This window comes from Lipophrys pholis (assembly GCF_963383615.2).
Source record: "Lipophrys pholis genome assembly, chromosome: 17".
Classification (NCBI taxonomy): Eukaryota; Metazoa; Chordata; class Actinopteri; order Blenniiformes; family Blenniidae; genus Lipophrys; species Lipophrys pholis.
In genome coordinates this window covers 23,698,541-23,717,585 of record NC_137643.1, presented here as the reverse complement: position 1 = coordinate 23,717,585, position 19,045 = coordinate 23,698,541, and the positions used below count along the sequence as shown (strand labels likewise).

Sequence of the window (19,045 nt, the reverse complement as noted above, 5' to 3'; positions counted from 1 at the left end):
GATGCTAAAACTGGTGTGATGTGCTCATGTTTTTTGGCTCCTGTTAAAAGTCGAGCAGCGACATTTTGGTTCAGCTGAAGACGTGAGAGTGAAGACTGGCTGAGTCCAACATAAAGTGCATTGCAGTAATCTAAACGAGTGGTGATAAAAGAATGGATTAAAATCTGGAAATGATCCAAGGACAGGAAAGGTTTCACTTTGGCTCGTTGTCTTAACTGAAAAAAGCTGGACTTGACCACTGATTTAATTTGTAAATGTAATTTAAGATCAGAGTCCAGTCTGACACCGAGATTTTTGGATGAGTGCGTTAATTGTTGCCTTAGAGGACCCAGATCAACATGTACCTTGGTGGAACCACTGGGCCCAAACAACATGACCTCGGTCTTCTCATTGTTTAAATGTAAAAAGTTCAGGGACGACCAGGACTTGATTTCAACAATGCAGTCAAGGAGTGGCTTTGTGGAGAAAGCATTTTCTTGATTCAGAGGAAAATAAATGTGGCTGTCGTCAGCATAAAAATGAAAAGGGATGCCATGTTTCCGGAGTCGATCAAAGGCGAAGTAGGTAGAGGGAGAATAGAAGAGGGCCAAGTATAGAGCCTTGAGGCACTCCACATGGAAGAGGTGCTGCAGAGAACTCTACGGTTCCAACACGGACACAGAAACGTCTGTCCTCTAAATACCACCTGAGCCACTTTAAAGCACTGCCCCTTCTGTCCACCAAGGTCTCCAGACGAGACAGGAGGGTCTGATGGTCCACTGTGTCCAAGGCAGCTGTAAGGTCCAACAGAGCCAGAGCAACATAGCAACCAGAGTCTGTGGCCAGGAAGAGATCATTAAAAACCTTCAACAGTGGCGACTCAGTGCTGTGAAGGGTTTTAAACCCAGACTGAAACACCTCCGGAATGTTCTGCTCATCCAAGAATGACTTTAGCTGATGATAAACTATTTTCTCCAAAACCTTAGAAAGGAAAGGAACCTTGGAGATAGGCCTGAAATCTGAGAGCACAGAGGGTCTGAGCCAGGCTTTTTAATCAAAGGTGTCACCACTGCATGTTTAAAACTCATTTACCAACCTGCTATTTAAAATGTTGAGGACAAACGGTGTCAACATGGGACGAAGCTCTTTAAAAAGACGAGGTGGAACTGGATCATTGGGGATCCAGCAGGCTTCATATGGCCAATGATCTCTGTTAGATAAGGCTGGCTGACCGGCTCAAACTGCTCAAACTCGACAGAGCATGTGACAAAAGTAGGGGGGTTATAAGCAGGACTGCTAATGAGGGCCTTAATGTCTACAACCTTATAGTGAAGTAGCTCTGGAAGCTCTCTCACACCTCTGAGGAGTTCTCCAGGCAGGCTGGTTGTGGAGCATTAAGAACAGAGTTTATGGTTTTAAATAAAACACGAGGATTGTGACAGTTGGAGATGATGATATCAGACAAATATTTGGCTTTTGCAGTTTTCACAGTTCTCTGATAAGAACGCCAGCTGTTCCTTAACATCTGGAAGGACACCTGTAACTTATCCTTCTGCCACTTCTCTCAGCTCTCCTGCACACTTGTCTGGCAGCACGAGTGGTTTCATCGATCCATGGCTCAGGTTTATGTTTAGAGAGCCTTGTTTTTAGCGGCGCCACAACATCTAAAATAGATCGGCAGGATGAGTCCAAGTGGGAGGCCAGTGCCTCTACATCTGAATTAAAGGTCAGAAGGTTAATTGGGCTGTTACATGTATCAAAGGCAGTGGAAAACTGCACTGCAGTGGAAGCGTTAATAACGCGGCAGCGCTGTGCTGGAGCGCGAGGTTTAGCCTTATGACAGGGGAGAGGCACATCAAAAACAACAGGCATGTAGTCAGAGAACGCTGCATCACAGACTTTTAGGTTACAGGGAATAAAACCACGTGACAAAACAAGATCAAGTGTATGTCCGTGTTCTTGCGTGGGGCCGGACACAGACTGTACAAGATTAAAAGAGTCAATTAGATGTAAAAAGTCTTTGGCCAGCGGCTTCATAGGGTAACAAACATGGATATTAAAATCCCCAACCATTAAAACTCTGTCATATTTAGGCATTATTTCTGCCAAAAAATCAGCAAAGTCACCAATAAAGTCTTTGTTATATTTAGGCGGTCTGTATATAACAGTGCAGAGCGTCGGGAGGACAGAACCCTGCTCAAAGGAGTTCATCTCAAAGCTGGAATAAGATTTAGTTGAAGTGATTTGTTTACAATTAAAATGTTGCTTATAAACAGTCGCTATGCCTCCTCCACGACCTGACGTCCTCGGAGCATTAAAATAAGTGCAGTCATGAGGCAGAAGTTCACAAAAGGCACTGGACTCACCGACGGCCATCCATGTCTCCGTTATGTATAAAAAAATCCAATCCTTGGGAGGTAAAGAAATCTTTAAGAATAAAAGTCTTGTTGGCTAGAGATTAGCATTAACCAGAGCCGTCCGAACTGGGACTGGATCTGGCGCATTAGCCGACGGTGGAGCACGAGCAAGTGGCCGCAGGTTTTGCAGGTTCGTCCCGCGCTCTCGAATGAAGGGAAGGGAGAGGCGATGCGCAGGCTGCCCTTCATCCAAGCCGACCACAGGAACCAGGACAGGACGAAGACATCTTCTTCTTGTCAGTGAAGAACGCTGGCTGTGAAGATTCAGGTGAAGGGATGGAGAGGGACCGCCCGAGGAAGACCTGGTAGGTGAGGAGGAAGGAAGACAGTGACGAGCGTGGGGCGCTGGGGGCAGGGCCCGGATGGTAAAAAGTCACGCCGGAGGAACCGTCTGGACAGCATGCTGACTGGTAGCCGCTAGCATCCGGTTGCCTAGCCGATCCAGGTGGACCCCATCTCTACCAAAAAGAGACGGACGATTCCAAAACAGATTAAAATTGTCGATAAAAACAAAGTCATGGACTCTGCAGGCGGACTGAAGCCAGGTGTTGAGGCCGAGGATTCTGCTGAATCGCCCTGCGCCATGGCGCGGCGCTGAGAATGGACCACTGATAAAAACAGACTTCTCACAGGATTTAAAAATGATTAAAAATGCTTTTAAAGTCCTTTTTGGTCACTTCGGACTGTTGGCGAGCAGTATCGTTCGATCCAAAGTGGATCAAGTCCCGGGTGATGGGGAGCGCAGCAGTCCGGGGAGCTTATCCAGGATCACCGGGACAGTGGCACCAGGGAAACAGTGAGTAGTGGTGTTTGCAAAGCGGATTCCACGAGTGTAAGAGTCTCCTATGATTAAGGAGGTGGATGGAAAGAGTGGACGTGGACAGTCGGAGCGGGTGGAAGCAGGGGCCGGCGCTTGCCTTGGCAGTGAAGCATTCCCGGTGTGGCGGCGTGGAGCTCCGTGGGCTCCGGGTCAGTCCGGCCACTAAGACGGTGGCGGTCTTATCTCCGGGACAGTGATCCTGGGTCCGACCAGGGCAACAGAGACTCCCAGAATGCCTCCACACAGCCTCCCGAAGCAGCCGCTGACCGGCAGCAGATGTCGACGTTGTGGATGAAGCCTGCTGACGTGGGACCGCGACGGGGCGATCCTGAGTAGCACCGGGAAGCAGCTGGAGGGACACCGCTTCAGCAGACTGGGAGGCCGTCAAGGGCTTAACCGGCGGGGAGGGAGCTGCGGAGACGATGGACACCAGGCGGTCAGAGCAAGGAGCCGTAGAGACACCATCGGTTGCTGAAGAGGAAGGAACCACCATAGCAGGACCAGGAGCTGAGCTCAGGCTGACACGGCCAGCCAGATTTTGAGCCCCGAAGTGGCCATAGAAAGAAAATAATAACGCGTGAGAAAGAGATAATAAGTCGTTTCCTCAAGTTAATAATGCAAGGGAATAAGATCATTTAATCGGTAGCCACGACATAGCAACTCGTTCAAAAGATGAGCCTCGTTTCCTCGCATTATATTTTTTTCACCAATGTCTCCTTCATGCCCGTCCTATTTGCTGTGATGGACGCGTTGAGATCAAATGATGCGGACCACAATAGATATTAGTGTTTTCTAACTAAACCATGTGAATTACAGACATGCATGTTTTTCAACATTCTGGCATTACATTGCGAATTTCTGCTCCTTTCACTTAATTAAAAGCATGTGTGACACACTGCGCAGGGAGCATCTCCATGGCAACAGACTATGATCTCCTTTGATAACCTCCATGAGGTGTCTCTCTCATCCACTTTGTCACCCTGAAGATTTCATGCAATTTGGGTGGATGGTTTTTGTGAAAAGTTGGTAAAATACATGCATAAAAACAAATGACTAAATAAATACATGTACAGCTCAATTACCAAGTTACGGAGAGGCTGCAAGGCTTTCTGAGAGATGGATTTGTGCTATTATTGCTAGAAAATTTCAAAGGAAGATTAGTGTGATGATCAGATGACAGCAGATAAATGGGACTATTTTTTCCGCAGTTTTGCAGTTATTGGGGATTTATTCGGAAATGGTTAGCCGTTAGTGTCCCAAAATCCTCTCGATTGGTCAAATTTGTAAAAATTCCATGCAATTTGGATGAGGGGTTTTTGTGAAAAGTTGGTAAAATACATACATACACACACACAAACCAATAAATACACGCAGTAAAAACATAACTTTCTCAGCCAAGTTCATTGGCGAAGGTAATAAATCAATACACAGCCGAAAACATAACCTCGCAGCATTTCGTTTGGCGAAGGTAAACAAAAAAAAAATAAAAACTAATTAAAACGTCTTGACGTCATAGCCACGCCCACTGACACTAGAAGTTACGTCAGATGAACTTCTGTGGGCTCTCCGAATCGTCGGGAAAATGGACGTTTCCGAGATTATTGGGCATTTTTCGCGACCGCTGGCAGCGCAGATGTGAGGAGGAACTCGAGGTTTGCCAGCTGGCGAGAGCGTGAACGACCTCGTTATCTCCGGCTTGGACAGAAGAAGCTGCAGCAACAGGAGGTTTAGCTTGTTAGACATGGCGGCGGACGGCAACAGTTCGCCAGTTGCCAGATAAACGTCAAGCAAAACGAAACCACAGCCGGGAAGGGGGCCGAGCCGGGGGCTTCGTCGAGGTTCTGGGTTTCATGGATATCCGGGGCCAATCAGGACTGTAAGCCCGCAGCCGGAGCCGGATGGCGGCCTCTGAAACCCGCTTGGGCCAGCAGGCCTTAGCGGTGCTGGACGTGGCTCTGCGAGTTCCCTGTATCTTCATTATCGATGCCATCTTTAACTCTTATTACGACCCGGGCTCAGGATGGGCCGGGGCGGTGGGGAAGGTGCTGGTCCGAGTCCTGGGTGAGTTTATTAAGTTCACTTTGAGACGCCTGTCAGCTAGCTAGCAGCGTTAGCCGGGACGTTAGTCAGCAGTGGAGCTTCGTCACCTGTCAGATCGTCTCGAGACGATTCAACCGGCGGGGTTGACGCTCGTTTAGCTCACCGCCAACCTCAGGTGTTCACAGGTGTCGTGACATTTCTGGTGTCCAGTCCAGATGGTGACTGACGTGGTTAAGGGAACCATGACGGGTCTCTCGTTCTGCCTGTTCTAAATGTTTCTTCTAACGGCTCAAAGGGCAGCTACTCTCATCTAATTCTGTATTTGAGGAATGAAAGTACCGCAGTTATTAATCCGGGATTCGACACAACCAAGTGCTCTGTCATTCTTAACAGCAATGATAGATGACAAGATTAAAGTGTGATGCCTCTGAATCAAGACTTAACTTTAATTAGCACATCTCGAGGCAGGCCAGGGAAGTGAATGGTGCTTCACAGCCAGGTGGAATTCAAAGAAACGAGCTGTACTGAGTAACTGACATCCAGGATTTTATACTGGAAAGTAATACACTATACATAGAATATACTGAAAGTAAGACATGAGCTGCTGAATGAGCAACTGATTGAAAAAAGATTAGCATAATTAACCAGTTGAAGAATTAAATTAGTCGAATACTCGTGAACTCACTTCGACCTATCTACCTTAAATCAAGTGTTGTTAATTTTAAGGTTCGTTTAGGGTGCTCTTAAAAATGTTTAAATCCTATTAATATCAAACCATTATTTAGCCAGATTTCTCGAGAACCAATTCTTAATTGCAATCAATGACAACCTGAAGAAGAGGCAGGTACAATTACCTTGTTTTGGCTGACAAACATTATTCCAGCATCAGAAGTTTGGGTCCCTGCACACAGGATGTGAACGTCATGTTCTCCCTGCTCTGCCAATAGAAACTCCAAAATCACAGGTCACCATTTGCATAGCAGATTGTTACCACTCCTGCAGCACAATCCTGTATTAAATGAATATTCACAGCGTGAATTAATCTAGTTTAGATAATATTCTGTTGATCGTGTGTTGCATGCATCATTTTGCAGGTTTACACGCAATCCTTTCCTTCTCCACACCAGCATGTTGTAATTCACAACATGTTTATTACTCTAACCACGTAAAGCTGCTCTCTGGACAGTCAATAGGCAGTTATATAACTCGGGTCTTCTGATCTTCAGACCTTTAACCGTCTCAGGACAAGGAAAGTCTGGCCGGTGTTAGCCAGGAGCTTTAGCTTTGGAGGAGGTGCTTCTAGAGCGTGCCAGCCAGCCAACAGTTGGAGCTCACTTTTCCTTTGCCTGGCTTCTTTAAGTTGCAGTACGAAAACAAAAAGCCACTTGAGTTTATCGTCAGATTTATTTGGTGTCAAACTAGTATTTCGAAATGTGCCTCAAAGGGACGATAAAGGATTCGGGGAGGTAGAAATCCAAGTTCAGTGAACTGATTGTCACTGACCTGATTGTTGACGTCACTCCAAGACTAACTAAAGCTTCTTAACTCAAAGTAAACACTAGAATGTGTGTACAGGAAGGTAATATTAAGACAAGCCAGGGTCTATGCGTGAGATTTTATCAAAAAATTTTGTAAGTTTAGTGCTCTTAAGGCGATAACCAGCATTTTTTTAAAAATTCAAACAATTGTCCAAGGAAATGTTTTTACGCATGCAGCCATGTGTTCATGTTGTTTTGTTTCAATGAAAGATATAAATGGTTTTTATGAGGAAATGGCCCATTTCAACCTCTGTGCCATCCTGCCTGTTGAAAAAAGTTTTTTTTATCTGCAAAATAGCAACTGAAATGAAGCTGAAAACAAATGAAGGGATTATCCTGAGTCATTCTATTATCTTTTCCTGAAGCTTAGTTTCAAAGTGTACAACTGAGCGCTCAAAGTTAAAAAGAAACGAGAACCTGTCCACATCATGTAGTAAGGCTGGGCTCGAGCTGCAGGGGGAAACCCTCATTCCCTCTTCTTACAAGTATTTTTATTAGTTTATTTATTTTTTAAACTTTGAACTCACAGAGGCAAAAGAAAAGTCACCTGCTTGGTCAAAAAACAATTCCAGTTGCGTATCTACAGCGAATGTATGTATGTTTAATGTTTGAATCAATTGAAATTGAAATCCAATTTACTGTACAGTACGTACTGTGTGGTGTGTGTGGTGCACTCTTGTCTCATAGCCAGAAGCTTTTGGGTTCAAGTTCGAGTTTTCATGCTCTTCCGGTGCCTGCATTGGTTTTCCTTCTGTCTAAAAACAGGAATCTCTGCAATGGACGGGCGACAGGTCCAGGATGGGAATGTTCTTAAATAACATATTTAATCAACAATAGTCTAAAAAGAGGAAATGCTCCAAAAACAGCCAAAATGCAACATGACTTATAGCATTTTCAACATTGTGCCCTAAATAGAGGGTAAATAGAGTTTGTTTTCATATATTCCGTATCTTTATTGGCCTTTAAACACGTGTTACTTAGGATTTACTTTAAAACATGGAGCTCCTTTCCACTCTCTCGCAAAATCTTTTTAGCTGTGACCGTATCAAACATAGGGGGGTGTTAGAACAAAGGACGAGTAGGCAAGGAAACTGTATGTCACCTTCAGGAGTTCGATTCACTACGCAGGAGAAAACGTCCAACAGGCTCACCGCCATAACCTGGAAATAAGCACAAGGACAGTTGTTTGTTTTTTTTCATTTCCATCATGGCTGCCTGTTCTCTGCCCTGCAGGTGTCCTCATCTCCAGCACTGTGCTGCTGCTCTCCCAGAAAGCCTTGTTCAAGTTCTACACGCTCTTCTTCGCCGTCCTGCTCGGCATGGCGGCGGTCCTCATAAACTACTACGCCACCTCCCACATAGACTTCTACAGCACCTACTACAAAGCGGCGCTGGGCTTCAGGCTGCTGCCCAGGAACGGGCCGACGCTGTGGCTCGGCATGGCCGCCGTCCAGCTGGTCTTTGGCGTTGGCTATGTGTTCCTGCTCAACCTGCAGTCGGTGTTCGCCGCGCTGGTCGTCCTGGACATCATGATCCCTCTGTGGGGGCTGATGATCGATCTGCCCGCCGACGTCAGGCAGCTGGTGGCCGTGTTCTCGGGCCTGGCCCTGGCCCTCAACACGGCCGTCTGCTTGACCTTGAGGCTCAAGTGGTTCTACTACTCCTGCAGGTACGTCTACCTGCTGGTTCGGCACATGTACAGGATTTACGGACTCCAGCTGCTGTTGGAGGACACCTGGAAGAGGATCAGGTTCCCCGACGTGCTGCGGGTGTTTTGGCTGACCCGGGTCACCGCCCAGGCGCTCATCCTGGTTTACGTGGTGCAAGCTGTGAGGCGAGAGAGCGGCGACGCCACGGGAGGGACCACAGACAGGAGCGCCGATTCACAGGTGAGTTCTGCATTAACGTCCATTTTCATTTAGCTTCAGCTATGGAAACGCTGAGTTCCTTCTAACGTCCAGTAGAAATGCGGCAAAACGTGACGCTCGGGGGGTGGGGGGGGGGGTCAATATGGCACAAATATATCACTACATTTTTGCAATAAAATCTCAATCACGATTTTATCCTAATTCTTTTCTTTACATTGAGTTTAAGTGCAACCAAACCCTTTCCCAAAGTAAAACACAGCCCCAACAGAAAAAAAATAAAAGGCAATTTAGGCCAAAGAACCTTTCTGAACATATTCTAATTTATATGATTTGTGCAATTTTGCCAACATGTGCAAATAAAGTAAAGATACTAAACAGTAAATAACAGCACTCTAATGAAGTGCACTTTTACAACATACAACCTAAACTGCGCCTAGATTTTGAGGTAACTTTCACATGAACAGTGAAACATGAAAAGTAAAATAAAAATGACAACAAAATATGAAATAATTCAAATAATACTTAAGACTTATTTCAAATGGGAAAAATGTAAATAACTGCTATAAACTAAGGCAATTCTGCTAAATATTATTTATCTATTTTTATATTCATATCATGCTCAAATAGAAATATCAAAATCAACAGTGCACACCAATAAACCAAAGATATTTAACCAATCAAACTAAGTACAGTAGAACCTCTGACAACCTGCCTGACGAGGACAACGGACAGGTTTTCATGGCAAATTTCAAGCTGAACGACACTGAAACGGCCAAAATACTTTGGCTGGACCTGATTATTAGAATATTCAGGCAGCGGGTGCTACACGAATGCATCCATACTCCACTCTGGATTCACTTCCATGCGCGTTCCATAACTTAACGTTCCATAACGTAACGTTCCATAACGTAACGATCCTTAACGTTCCATAACGTAACCTAACGATCCGATAACTATCTCCACTTCTGCTGCCCGCCGTTCTCCACCTTTCCCCAAGTAGTTCATGTTTTACTTCAGGAGTTCTGAGCCTCTGGCTCTTTATTTTATTTAAATTGTGATTGTTCAGACGGGGAGACAGAGGACCTCCTCACACAAGCGTCCAGTAGCTCTTGAGCATGAGCAGTCGGCGTACAGATCGCGCGATCGACCGCAGAGGTTCGGAGTGGAGCCTAGCACACAGGGTGGATGATGATTTTGACGTCACACGTACTCTTTGCACACAAAAGTTACACTTTCCCTTTCCAGCAGAGAACATAAGGCCCGGGGGCCAAAACCCACCAAGAGGCTCCAGTCTGGTCCCACCAAGCAAGGAGGTTATAAAGGATTTATACAAGTTTTATTTTGACATTTCATTGTATTTTGCACCAGAATGTTTCATTAAACTTGACTTTATGCTGAGATTGTAATCATTCTCAGTACTAACTGTTTGATCTTCTAAATATATAGACAATTCCATTACATCCACTGTGACCACAACAAAGAAAAACTTTGAAGTGTAAATTTAAAGGTTATTATAGTGATAATTTACCAGTCTGGTCCACTCAGGATGAAACTGGACTGTATGTGGTCCCTGAAGTACATTAAATCTGATTTAATAATTATCTTGTATACATCTTTTATACATATGTATGTATTTATATTGTATACATCTTGTATTGGATCAGTTATGTGCTTTTAAGTAAACGGAACATATTTGGTGTTTGGTTCGTTCAATATCAACCGGTCCTACAATTTGTCCTTGTGACCCGTCCCTCCGAAGAGAGGACTCATGTCTTCAGGGGACACTCGCCCTTGAATTTCCCTACATCAGAGGTTTTACTGTATCAGTATTAAAATATAATAATTTTGCTTGTCCAAAAGGAGTGTGAATAAGTATAACTTATTAAATCCCACCCTTTCTCATAAATAATTAATATATGTTAGCACTCTTGTATTAAGGCTAATTATCTATTGAAAAAGTATGAATAAATAAATTTCCTACTCAGATGAACTACAGGATGTTTTTCTTACATACTTAACTATGTTGTAGTGATCTCCATTATGACATTGTGCTGTCTTTCTTACTGTCATACAAATGCACCTGTCACGATAACAAATCTTGCTGAATGATAAATTGTCCCAGAAATTATTGCGATAAACGATAATATTGCCGTTTTTATACCATTTTTTCACTGATATATTAATAATAGTATAATAATGCAAGAATACCCTTTTAAAAATAAACTTTTATTTCTTAAGAATATTTAAAATTGGAATTGTATTATGAAAAAAGACATTGTAAATATCCAAAATAAATAATCAAAACAACCTCTGTCTCTCCCCTCATCTCTCCCTCCCCTCCTCACGGGGTCTCATGCTGCTCTCAGGTGTGCCATTTTTTGCATGAGACTTTCCCAGAGACTCACTTAAGTTGTTACCGTGTACATACAGTTTAGTATATTTGTATGTTATAACTGTAAATCCTAATAAAAGCAGCTGGACAGGAACAGACGTCCCCATCGACAGCCAGTCAGTGTCTGCTCCCGTGGACGGGAATCAGTTTATGCACACCAACGCCTCCACACTGCAGCTTTACTCCCGGCTGTCACTGCACTATTTATGTGTTTTACTCTGAAATTAGACTGATTGTTACTCACTTTGTCATAATTGATAATCAGTTCTATCCAGCACTCTGGATCACTTGAAGATGGAGGTTTGACATATGAACATGGAGCTGCTGATTCAGTAGTAACGTTCCACTAAAGAAACATCTATCCCACTGCAGCTCGGCTGTTTATGATTATGTGGATCTAAAGTCTGATATTTGAAGATATTAAACATTTGAGATTAATCTGGCTTCAATTCTCCACCTCACCATCAGCGCTGCAGGTTCCCGTCTCCAAAATGTGCGCCAGGTTCAAAGTTTGCGTACCGCTACGCACATTCTCCTGCAAAGTTTATTTTTTTAAATCACAAACTTTGCGTGGGAAGTGGCGTACGCATCTTTCAGGACCTGTTTTGTGCTTCAGTAACCTTTATAAATGAGGCCCCAGATATTTAAACATGTTCACGGGGATGATGAAGGCAACGCTCACTCTCCTGCTCCTGGACTAGTACAATACATTAGGGACACACCGATACCACTTTTTTCCAAAAGGAGTTGTGTATGAGTACTTGCATTTGAGTACTCACCGATACCGAGTACTTCGGCAAATACGCGCATTCATTTTTTTTTCCACAGATGTAATTTGAACAACATTCCTGCATTCTGATGTACTGACATTCAAAATTAGTTATTTTATGGCACTGCCACATTTACTGTTAAAACTTAGAGAAAACTTTTGTTATCGCTGTGGCGCCTTTAAGAGACGCACTGCTCGCTTGACCACTGTGCATGAGTGAGGGAGCGGGCATACGCTGAGCGGCTCGAGCACGAAGCTGTACATAAAACGAAGTGGCAAATAAATACAAGTGTTCATCTCAGAAACTGAGTTCCATATCCTGCTTTCCACCGGCTGAGAGGCCAGGGAGTTAACCGCCGCAGTAGAAGTTGGTCTCCCTTGTGTCTTCCGACCAGCGTCTGGAGACCGGCGCAGGAAGGGTTAACGCTTTGTCATGAACTGAGAAGTGACATTTAACAAAAGTGCTTTCAATAAAACTTTGTCAGAAACTGCAGGGGTCCTCTACATTCATTGTTAGGGGTGGGGGGGCTCAACTGGCCGCCGCGCTTTGCAGTGAAGTGCCATAAACCGCGCGCTGCCGTAAAGTGGTATCGTGTGGTGTGTTGTATTGGTGGCAGATTTTATGAGTACAAGTACTCATGCCTGGTATCGAACCCAATACTGGTATCGGTATCGGTGCATCCCTACAATAAATCATTTCGGTTCAGATAGTTTCATTTAAAAGCATTCGATTACCGTCTGTGTGGGGGTAAAAAAACGATTCAGCAGTGTGTTGAAGCTAAATGAAGGACAAAGAAGTACCTTTTTCCATTTTAGGTGCAGTGTATGATGTGTGTCACAATGTTAAGGACGAAAGCAAAATGTCAAGAATATAGTCTTGATTGTTGGGAATAAAGTGACATTTTGAGAATAACCATTAATTTGAGCTTCATTGTTAAAGTACAACATTGCCCGTTTCAGGTGTGTGCACCCTGTTCAACAGCAGCTGGATGACGCGCCACATGTTTCAGCTTCTTTAAATAAACCCCAATGGCTGGTTGTAATGAGTAACTATGCTGTGTTCAGGGCTACCTGCTGAGCTGGGACGTGTTCTGGGATTTGACCAGCAACCTGATCATCTCCGGCTGTGACTCCACGCTCACTGTGCTCGGCATGAGCGCCGTCATCTCCTCGGTGGCTCACTACCTGGGCCTCTGCATCCTGGCTTTCATAGGTAGGTTGGATGGGGGGGGGGGGTGTCAGTCAGATGGGGCACAGAAGCAACCAGATTGCCTATTTTCTAGGTAGGGTGAAGCCAAACACTGGACACGCCCACTTTACAAACATTGAAAAGCAGGAGCTGTGGCTTTACAAGCACTGAAACATTTCACTCCATATAATGGTGGGTTGATATTAAAGTGTGAGAATAAACAAATGATTGTTGTTTTAACAAAGTCACCTGGTCGTTGAGCTGTCGGGACAATATGAAGTCAGACGTTTTGTTTGGACCTTTCAGGTTCGACGGAGGAGGAGGACAAGCGTTTAGGCTTTGTGGCTCCCGTCCTGTTCTTCATCCTGGCTCTGCAGACCGGCCTCAGCAGCCTGGACCCCGAGGAACGCCTGGTTGGTCTCTGCAGGATTCAGCGCTCCACATTCTCTCATTCACACTTTTAAACTTTCAGTCCTGTTCATCAAAAGTTTGTGATTCTGTAAACAATATGGCCTCAATGAAAGTTGTACTTCCTCCATTTCATTCTGATCAGAATTAGCAATATGCATATTTCATTCACAAGAACAACACGAGCCCATGTCGTGGGACTCATGTCATCACTGCGACTGTCTGACCGTCCTTTGGCCGTGGTTCTGGGTCAGAGTCCTTGAAGATTTGTCGTTTCACTGGAAGTTTAGTCTGAGATTTAAATGTGGTGGCGGCATGCCGATTTATATTCCCAAGCATAAGCGGTGGCTGACTTGTTAGTAACACATCAGCCGTCAACAGGAAGCAGCGACCACCAGCAGGACGCTCATGATGCAGCTCTCTCCCTCAGGACTCTCACAAACTCCCTGTCTGATCCAAAGGTTCGTCTGAGTCGGAACATGTGCCTTCTCCTCACGGCCATCCTGCACTTCATCCACGGCATGACCGACCCCGTCCTCATGTCCCTCAGCGCCTCGCATGTCTCCTCTTTCCGCCGCCACTTCCCCGTCCTGCTGGTGTCCATGGCGCTCTTCGTGCTCCCCGTGGTGCTCAGCTACGCCCTGTGGCACCATTACGCCCTCAACACCTGGCTCTTCGCCGTCACCGCCTTCTGCGTGGAGCTGTGTCTCAAGGTGAGAGCCGTGAACGCCTTCTGAGTGATACTGAGGGACTTTATCCCCCGTTTGCATGACAACAAGCATGAGCGTATCCACAAAACTTGCTTCACTTTGGGAGGGTCCGTTTACAACCGTGAGTGAATCCACTGCATCCGCCAAGTTTTTATACGTGGCCCCCAAGATGGAAAGATTCTTTCACGGTGGCGAGTCCCTCTTGCAGAGACTACCGGGGGCGATGGAGCGCTCTTAATGCGCATGCGCACCCCCTCCCCCATCCCAATGTAAATAGTTCCTTCATGTGCCTGCAGACCAACATGGCGGACCCGTAGTGGTATGACTTGCAGTTCTTTTTCAAGTTTTATCGTTCATAAATCTTTTTTTTTTTAATGTATTTTATCCAATTAGCATACGGTGGTGATGTTTCAGATCATTAAACTATTGTAAACAATAGTTCAAGATAACACAAGTAAACACAAAATGCAGTTTTTAAATGAAGGGTTTTATTAACGAGGAAGAAAAAAACCCAAAGCTCCATGGCCTTGTGTGGAAAAGTGTTTGCCTCCTAAACCTAATAACTGGTTGAGCCACCGAGCAGCAAATACTGCAATAAAGACTTTGCGATAACTTGCAATGAGTGTTTTCCAACGCTGTGGAGGAATTCTAGCCCACTCATGTTAGCAGAATTGTTGTAATCCAGCCACATTAGAGGGTTTTGGAGCATGAACCACTTTTTTAAGGTCCAGCCACAGCATCTCAATAGGACGGAGGTCAGGACTGTGACTTTCCACTCCAAAGTCTTTATTTAGTTTTTCTTCAGCCATTCAGAGGTGAACTTGCTGCTGTGTTTTGGATCATTGTCCTGCTGTAGAACCCAAGTTCTCTTCAGCTTGAGGTCAGGAACCGATGGCCGGACGTTCTCCTTCAGGATGTTTTGGTAGACGGCAGAATTCATGCTTCCATTTATCAAGGCAAGTCTTCCAGGTCCTGAAGCAGCAGAACAGCCCCAGACCGTCACACTGCCACCACATTTTACTGTTACACCAACAGTAATGCTCTGTTACTTTTATACCAGATGTACTGGGACACAAACCTTCCAGTTTTGTCTTGTCAGTCCACAGAATATTTTACCAAAAGTCTTTGGGATCATCAAGATGTTTTCTGGCTAAAATGAGACGAGCCTTAATGTTCTTTATGCTTAGCAGTGGTTTGGGTCTGGGAACTCTGCCATGCAGGCCTTGTTTGCCCCGTTTCTTTCTCATGATGGAGTCATGAACTCTGACCTTAACTGAGGCAAGTGATGCCTGCAGTTCTTTAGATGTTGCTGTGGGTCTTTTATCACCTCTTGGATGAGTCGTCGCTGCGCTCTGGAGGTAATTGTGGTCGGCCAGCCACTCCTGGGAAAGTTCACCACTGTTCCATGTTTTTGCTGTTTGTGGATAACGTCTGTCACTGTTGGTTCGCTGGAGTCCAAAGCTTATGGTTATGGCTTCATAACCTTTTCCTTTTATTTTGTTCTCAACGCACTCCACTATATATTGGATAAAGAATTTCAACTGCAATATTTCATGAATTGAGATCTAGGATGTGTTATTGTAGTGTTCCCTATATTTTTTTTGAGCAGTGTATAATCTGGGCTGGAATAATAAAAGTATTGTTTTTCTTTGGGATATTGCGTGTTCCACAGATTTATAACTCCTAGTTCCTTTAATACATTGTTTAGGGTTTTAGACCTTTTTGCTCTGGGTCCTCATTCTGAAGGGAAACCTGTCTAGTTTGTCATTTTGTAAAGTATTGAAGTCGCCTCCCAACACGATCATCCCCTTTGCTTTTTTTCCCCCAATTATTTTGAAAAATGAGTCGCTCTCTTCATTTGGTCCATATATGTTCATGATGGAAATATCCGTATCGCCAATATTGCCTCTAGCCATTACGTATTTTCCCTCATTGCCTTGTATCACTTCTTCAACCTTCAATGTTTTACCTTTTCTTACCAATATTGCTGCTCCCTTTCCCCCCATATGATGCATAAAACACATAATTTATCTCGCTTTAATTTTCTATGTTAATCTTCTTCTCAGTGAGTTTCCTCTATAAATGCAAATGAACATTTCATTAGTTTCAATTGGTTTAGGATCTCCTTTCTCCTGATGGGGTTATTTAAACACTGAACATTATATAATAATTTCCATAGAACAAAGTAGAAATCCTAAATGCTGGACCCTGTTGCCTTCCTCATTCTTATATTACTGTCTGTTACTGCCTGTTCCTCCAGGTGGTGGTCTCTCTGACGGTCTACGGCCTCTTCATGGCGGACGGATTCTCTAACGTCCTGTGGGAGAAGCTGGACGACTACGTCTACTACGTGCGCTCCACGGGCAACATCATTGAGTTCCTGTTCGGCGTCATCATGTTCGGAAATGGCGCCTACACCATGATGTTCGAGTCGGGCAGCAAGATCCGCGCCTGCATGATGTGCCTGCATGCCTACTTCAACATCTACCTGCAGGCCAAGAACGGCTGGAAGACCTTCATCAACCGCCGCACGGCCGTCAAGAAGATGAACTCACTTCCCGAGGTGCGCGACGAGCAGCTGAGGGACATCGAGGACGTGTGCGCCATCTGCTACCAGGAGTTTGCCAGCTCGGCCCGCATCACGCCGTGCCACCACTACTTCCACGCCCTGTGCCTGAGAAAGTGGCTGTACATCCAGGACACGTGTCCCATGTGCCACCAGCGGGTGTATGTGGAGGACGAGAGCCGCGACCGCACCGCCTTCTCCAACAACAACGGGGGCTACGCCGCGCCGCCAGAGGCTGCCGACGGCGACGACCCGCCGCCACCGGGGGACTACCGGCACGGGCAGCGGGACGCTGAGCTGCCGGGTGGCGCTCAGGGCGCCGGGGAGGCGGAGCCGGACAACGAGCTGCTGGAGGACAATGACAGCATAGAGTACGACGAAGACGAGTGGGGGACTCAGAACGGCAGCACGCCAATAGAAGAAGACTATATAAATGACGACACAGACTCCACGGACGACTGACGGCACGAGCACATACAACAGATTTATTATATATAAGTTAAAGACACAAAGCAACAACTTCATCTTCATTTGTTTCTGAAAAACAATCGTCAGGGATGTTTCTCTCTTTGTCTGCTTTCTTTTGATTTTTACTCTCAAAGGGCTCGTGGAGGAATAACTGCTGCTGTGTGTGTGTGTGCATGTGTGTGTGTGTGTGTGTATGTGTGTGTGCGTGCTGTGCTGAGACGATGTCTTAGACAGTGTCTGTCCTCGGTTGTGTTTGATGCTGGAGTGGTTCATGAGTTCGAGCTGTGATCAGTCTGCAGAATCGGCCCAGAGAGTTTGGCTTCACTGTCCAATCAGAGCGGAGCAACCGTAGGGGGGGGGGGGGGGGGGGGGGTGACGGGGGGGGGGGGGGGGGGTAGTTCAGAGCACAGAAGTGCATTTTAATCTGGTTTCATTGTTTCCCAGCAGGGAAAGTTTGAAATGTAAAGACATGGACAGGACTCGCTGAGTAAAATCAAAATACAAGGAGTCTGATTTATAAGATTTATATTTACTTTTTTGTGACAAAAACCAAAGAAGTACCGAGAAAAACACAAGATTTTACTCAACATGCTAACTCTTCTTCAGTCTATCCAAACTTCCTTTAAAGCACTTTGCACTATATAATTCAACTTTTTGACTTAATTGGTTAGCCTTTACAATTTTCCCAATATTTCTACTTTTTTCTTCCATTTTATTGTTTTTGTCTGAAGTTTGACTTTTTAATCATTTTCAACTCACTTCTATCACCTCAATATCTACATTTTGAGTTTTAATTTAGCCGTTTTGTTTTATTTTTCCTAAAATCTTCACTTGTCTTTTGGTTTTTCATTTAAAGAAAGGTGACTTTTAGCACTTGATTAACAATAATTGCATTTTTGATGATTTTTCAGCTTTAATCTTTTAAGTTCCAAATACATTGAGTTTGCACTTCACTTATTTCTATGGACATTTCCATTATTTCCACTGAAATTGAAACTTTTTCATCTCATTCTTGATCAAATTTACACTTCAAATTCAGCATTTATACTTTTTATGGACATTTCTACACAAATCGTTTGACATTAGTCTCAATATTTCAACTGTATTTCAACATTTAAATACCAGAATCCTGACGCTGGAGTTTAATTCACAAATTATAATTTTAAAATCAACATTGTGAGACCTATCTACATCAAATTTCTTTAAATTCTGTTTAGGTGCTTCGACTCGCTCGATGAAATTGTGGACATTAATTTCCAGAGTTGAGATATCTTCACATGAATCTCGGTAAAACCAAGTGTCATTGTTTTTTGCTTTGAGCCCAGAAAGCTGCTTAGAATCGCCTCCTTGTATCTTCTTCGTTTTACTTTGGGTTGTTTTCTTCTTCTGCTGCTGCATTCAGACGTGCTTTCTGTCCGGCGGACCGATCCCAGCTCAGCTTTGTTTGGCTGACTCGGCAAGTTTTTATCAAAAGTGAAAAAAAAAAAGAAAAAAAACAGAAAAACAAGTGACTTGCTACTGTAATCACTGAAATACCTCTCTCATTACTACTGGTCTCCTGTGCGACCTGGCTCAGCATTTGTGTACGTTATTGTACATATTATGGAACACATGCGTATGGTTTCCCTTCAGACTTGTTTTTCTCCGGTCAGGCTACTTTCCACACGTCTTGGACAGGAATCAGTGTTTGGCTGGACGGTTTCAGACACAGATTACAGTATTGGTAGGTTAAAATATGATAATGTATTGGATGACACGGTGCAGTAAACAGATCCAGTATGAAAACAGACGGGTGATTTTTTTTTTCTTTTTTTTTCTTCCACATTTTGTTTAGTGTACAGTGATCATTTCTTTTCCCTCTTTGTCCTTCAAGAAAAGCAC

At 44.5% G+C, this 19,045-nt stretch overlaps 1 protein-coding gene across 1 annotated transcript; it reads left to right on the top strand.

The window, feature by feature from the left end:
- The first annotated feature begins 4,730 nt into the window (after positions 1-4,730).
- rnf139 (ring finger protein 139) lies at positions 4,731-18,640 on the top strand. The gene is made up of 6 exons (XM_080485278.1): positions 4,731-5,277; positions 8,028-8,683; positions 12,889-13,036; positions 13,319-13,425; positions 13,882-14,133; positions 16,391-18,640. The coding sequence occupies exons 1-6, from the start codon at positions 5,115-5,117 to the stop codon at positions 17,156-17,158; spliced, it is 2,094 nt and encodes a 697-aa protein (XP_080341404.1). The 5' UTR covers positions 4,731-5,114; the 3' UTR covers positions 17,159-18,640.
- Positions 18,641-19,045: the final 405 nt, after the last annotated feature.

Excerpts from the sequence above, each read along its gene's own strand:
- rnf139 (XM_080485278.1), top strand. The coding sequence starts at position 5,115 with ATGGCGGCCTCTGAAACCCGCTTGGGCCAGCAGGCCTTAGCGGTGCTG. Across the intron at positions 8,684-12,888 it reads ACAGGAGCGCCGATTCACAG|GGCTACCTGCTGAGCTGGGA; the intron begins GTGAGTTCTGCA and ends TGCTGTGTTCAG. Across the intron at positions 14,134-16,390 it reads GCGTGGAGCTGTGTCTCAAG|GTGGTGGTCTCTCTGACGGT; the intron begins GTGAGAGCCGTG and ends CTGTTCCTCCAG.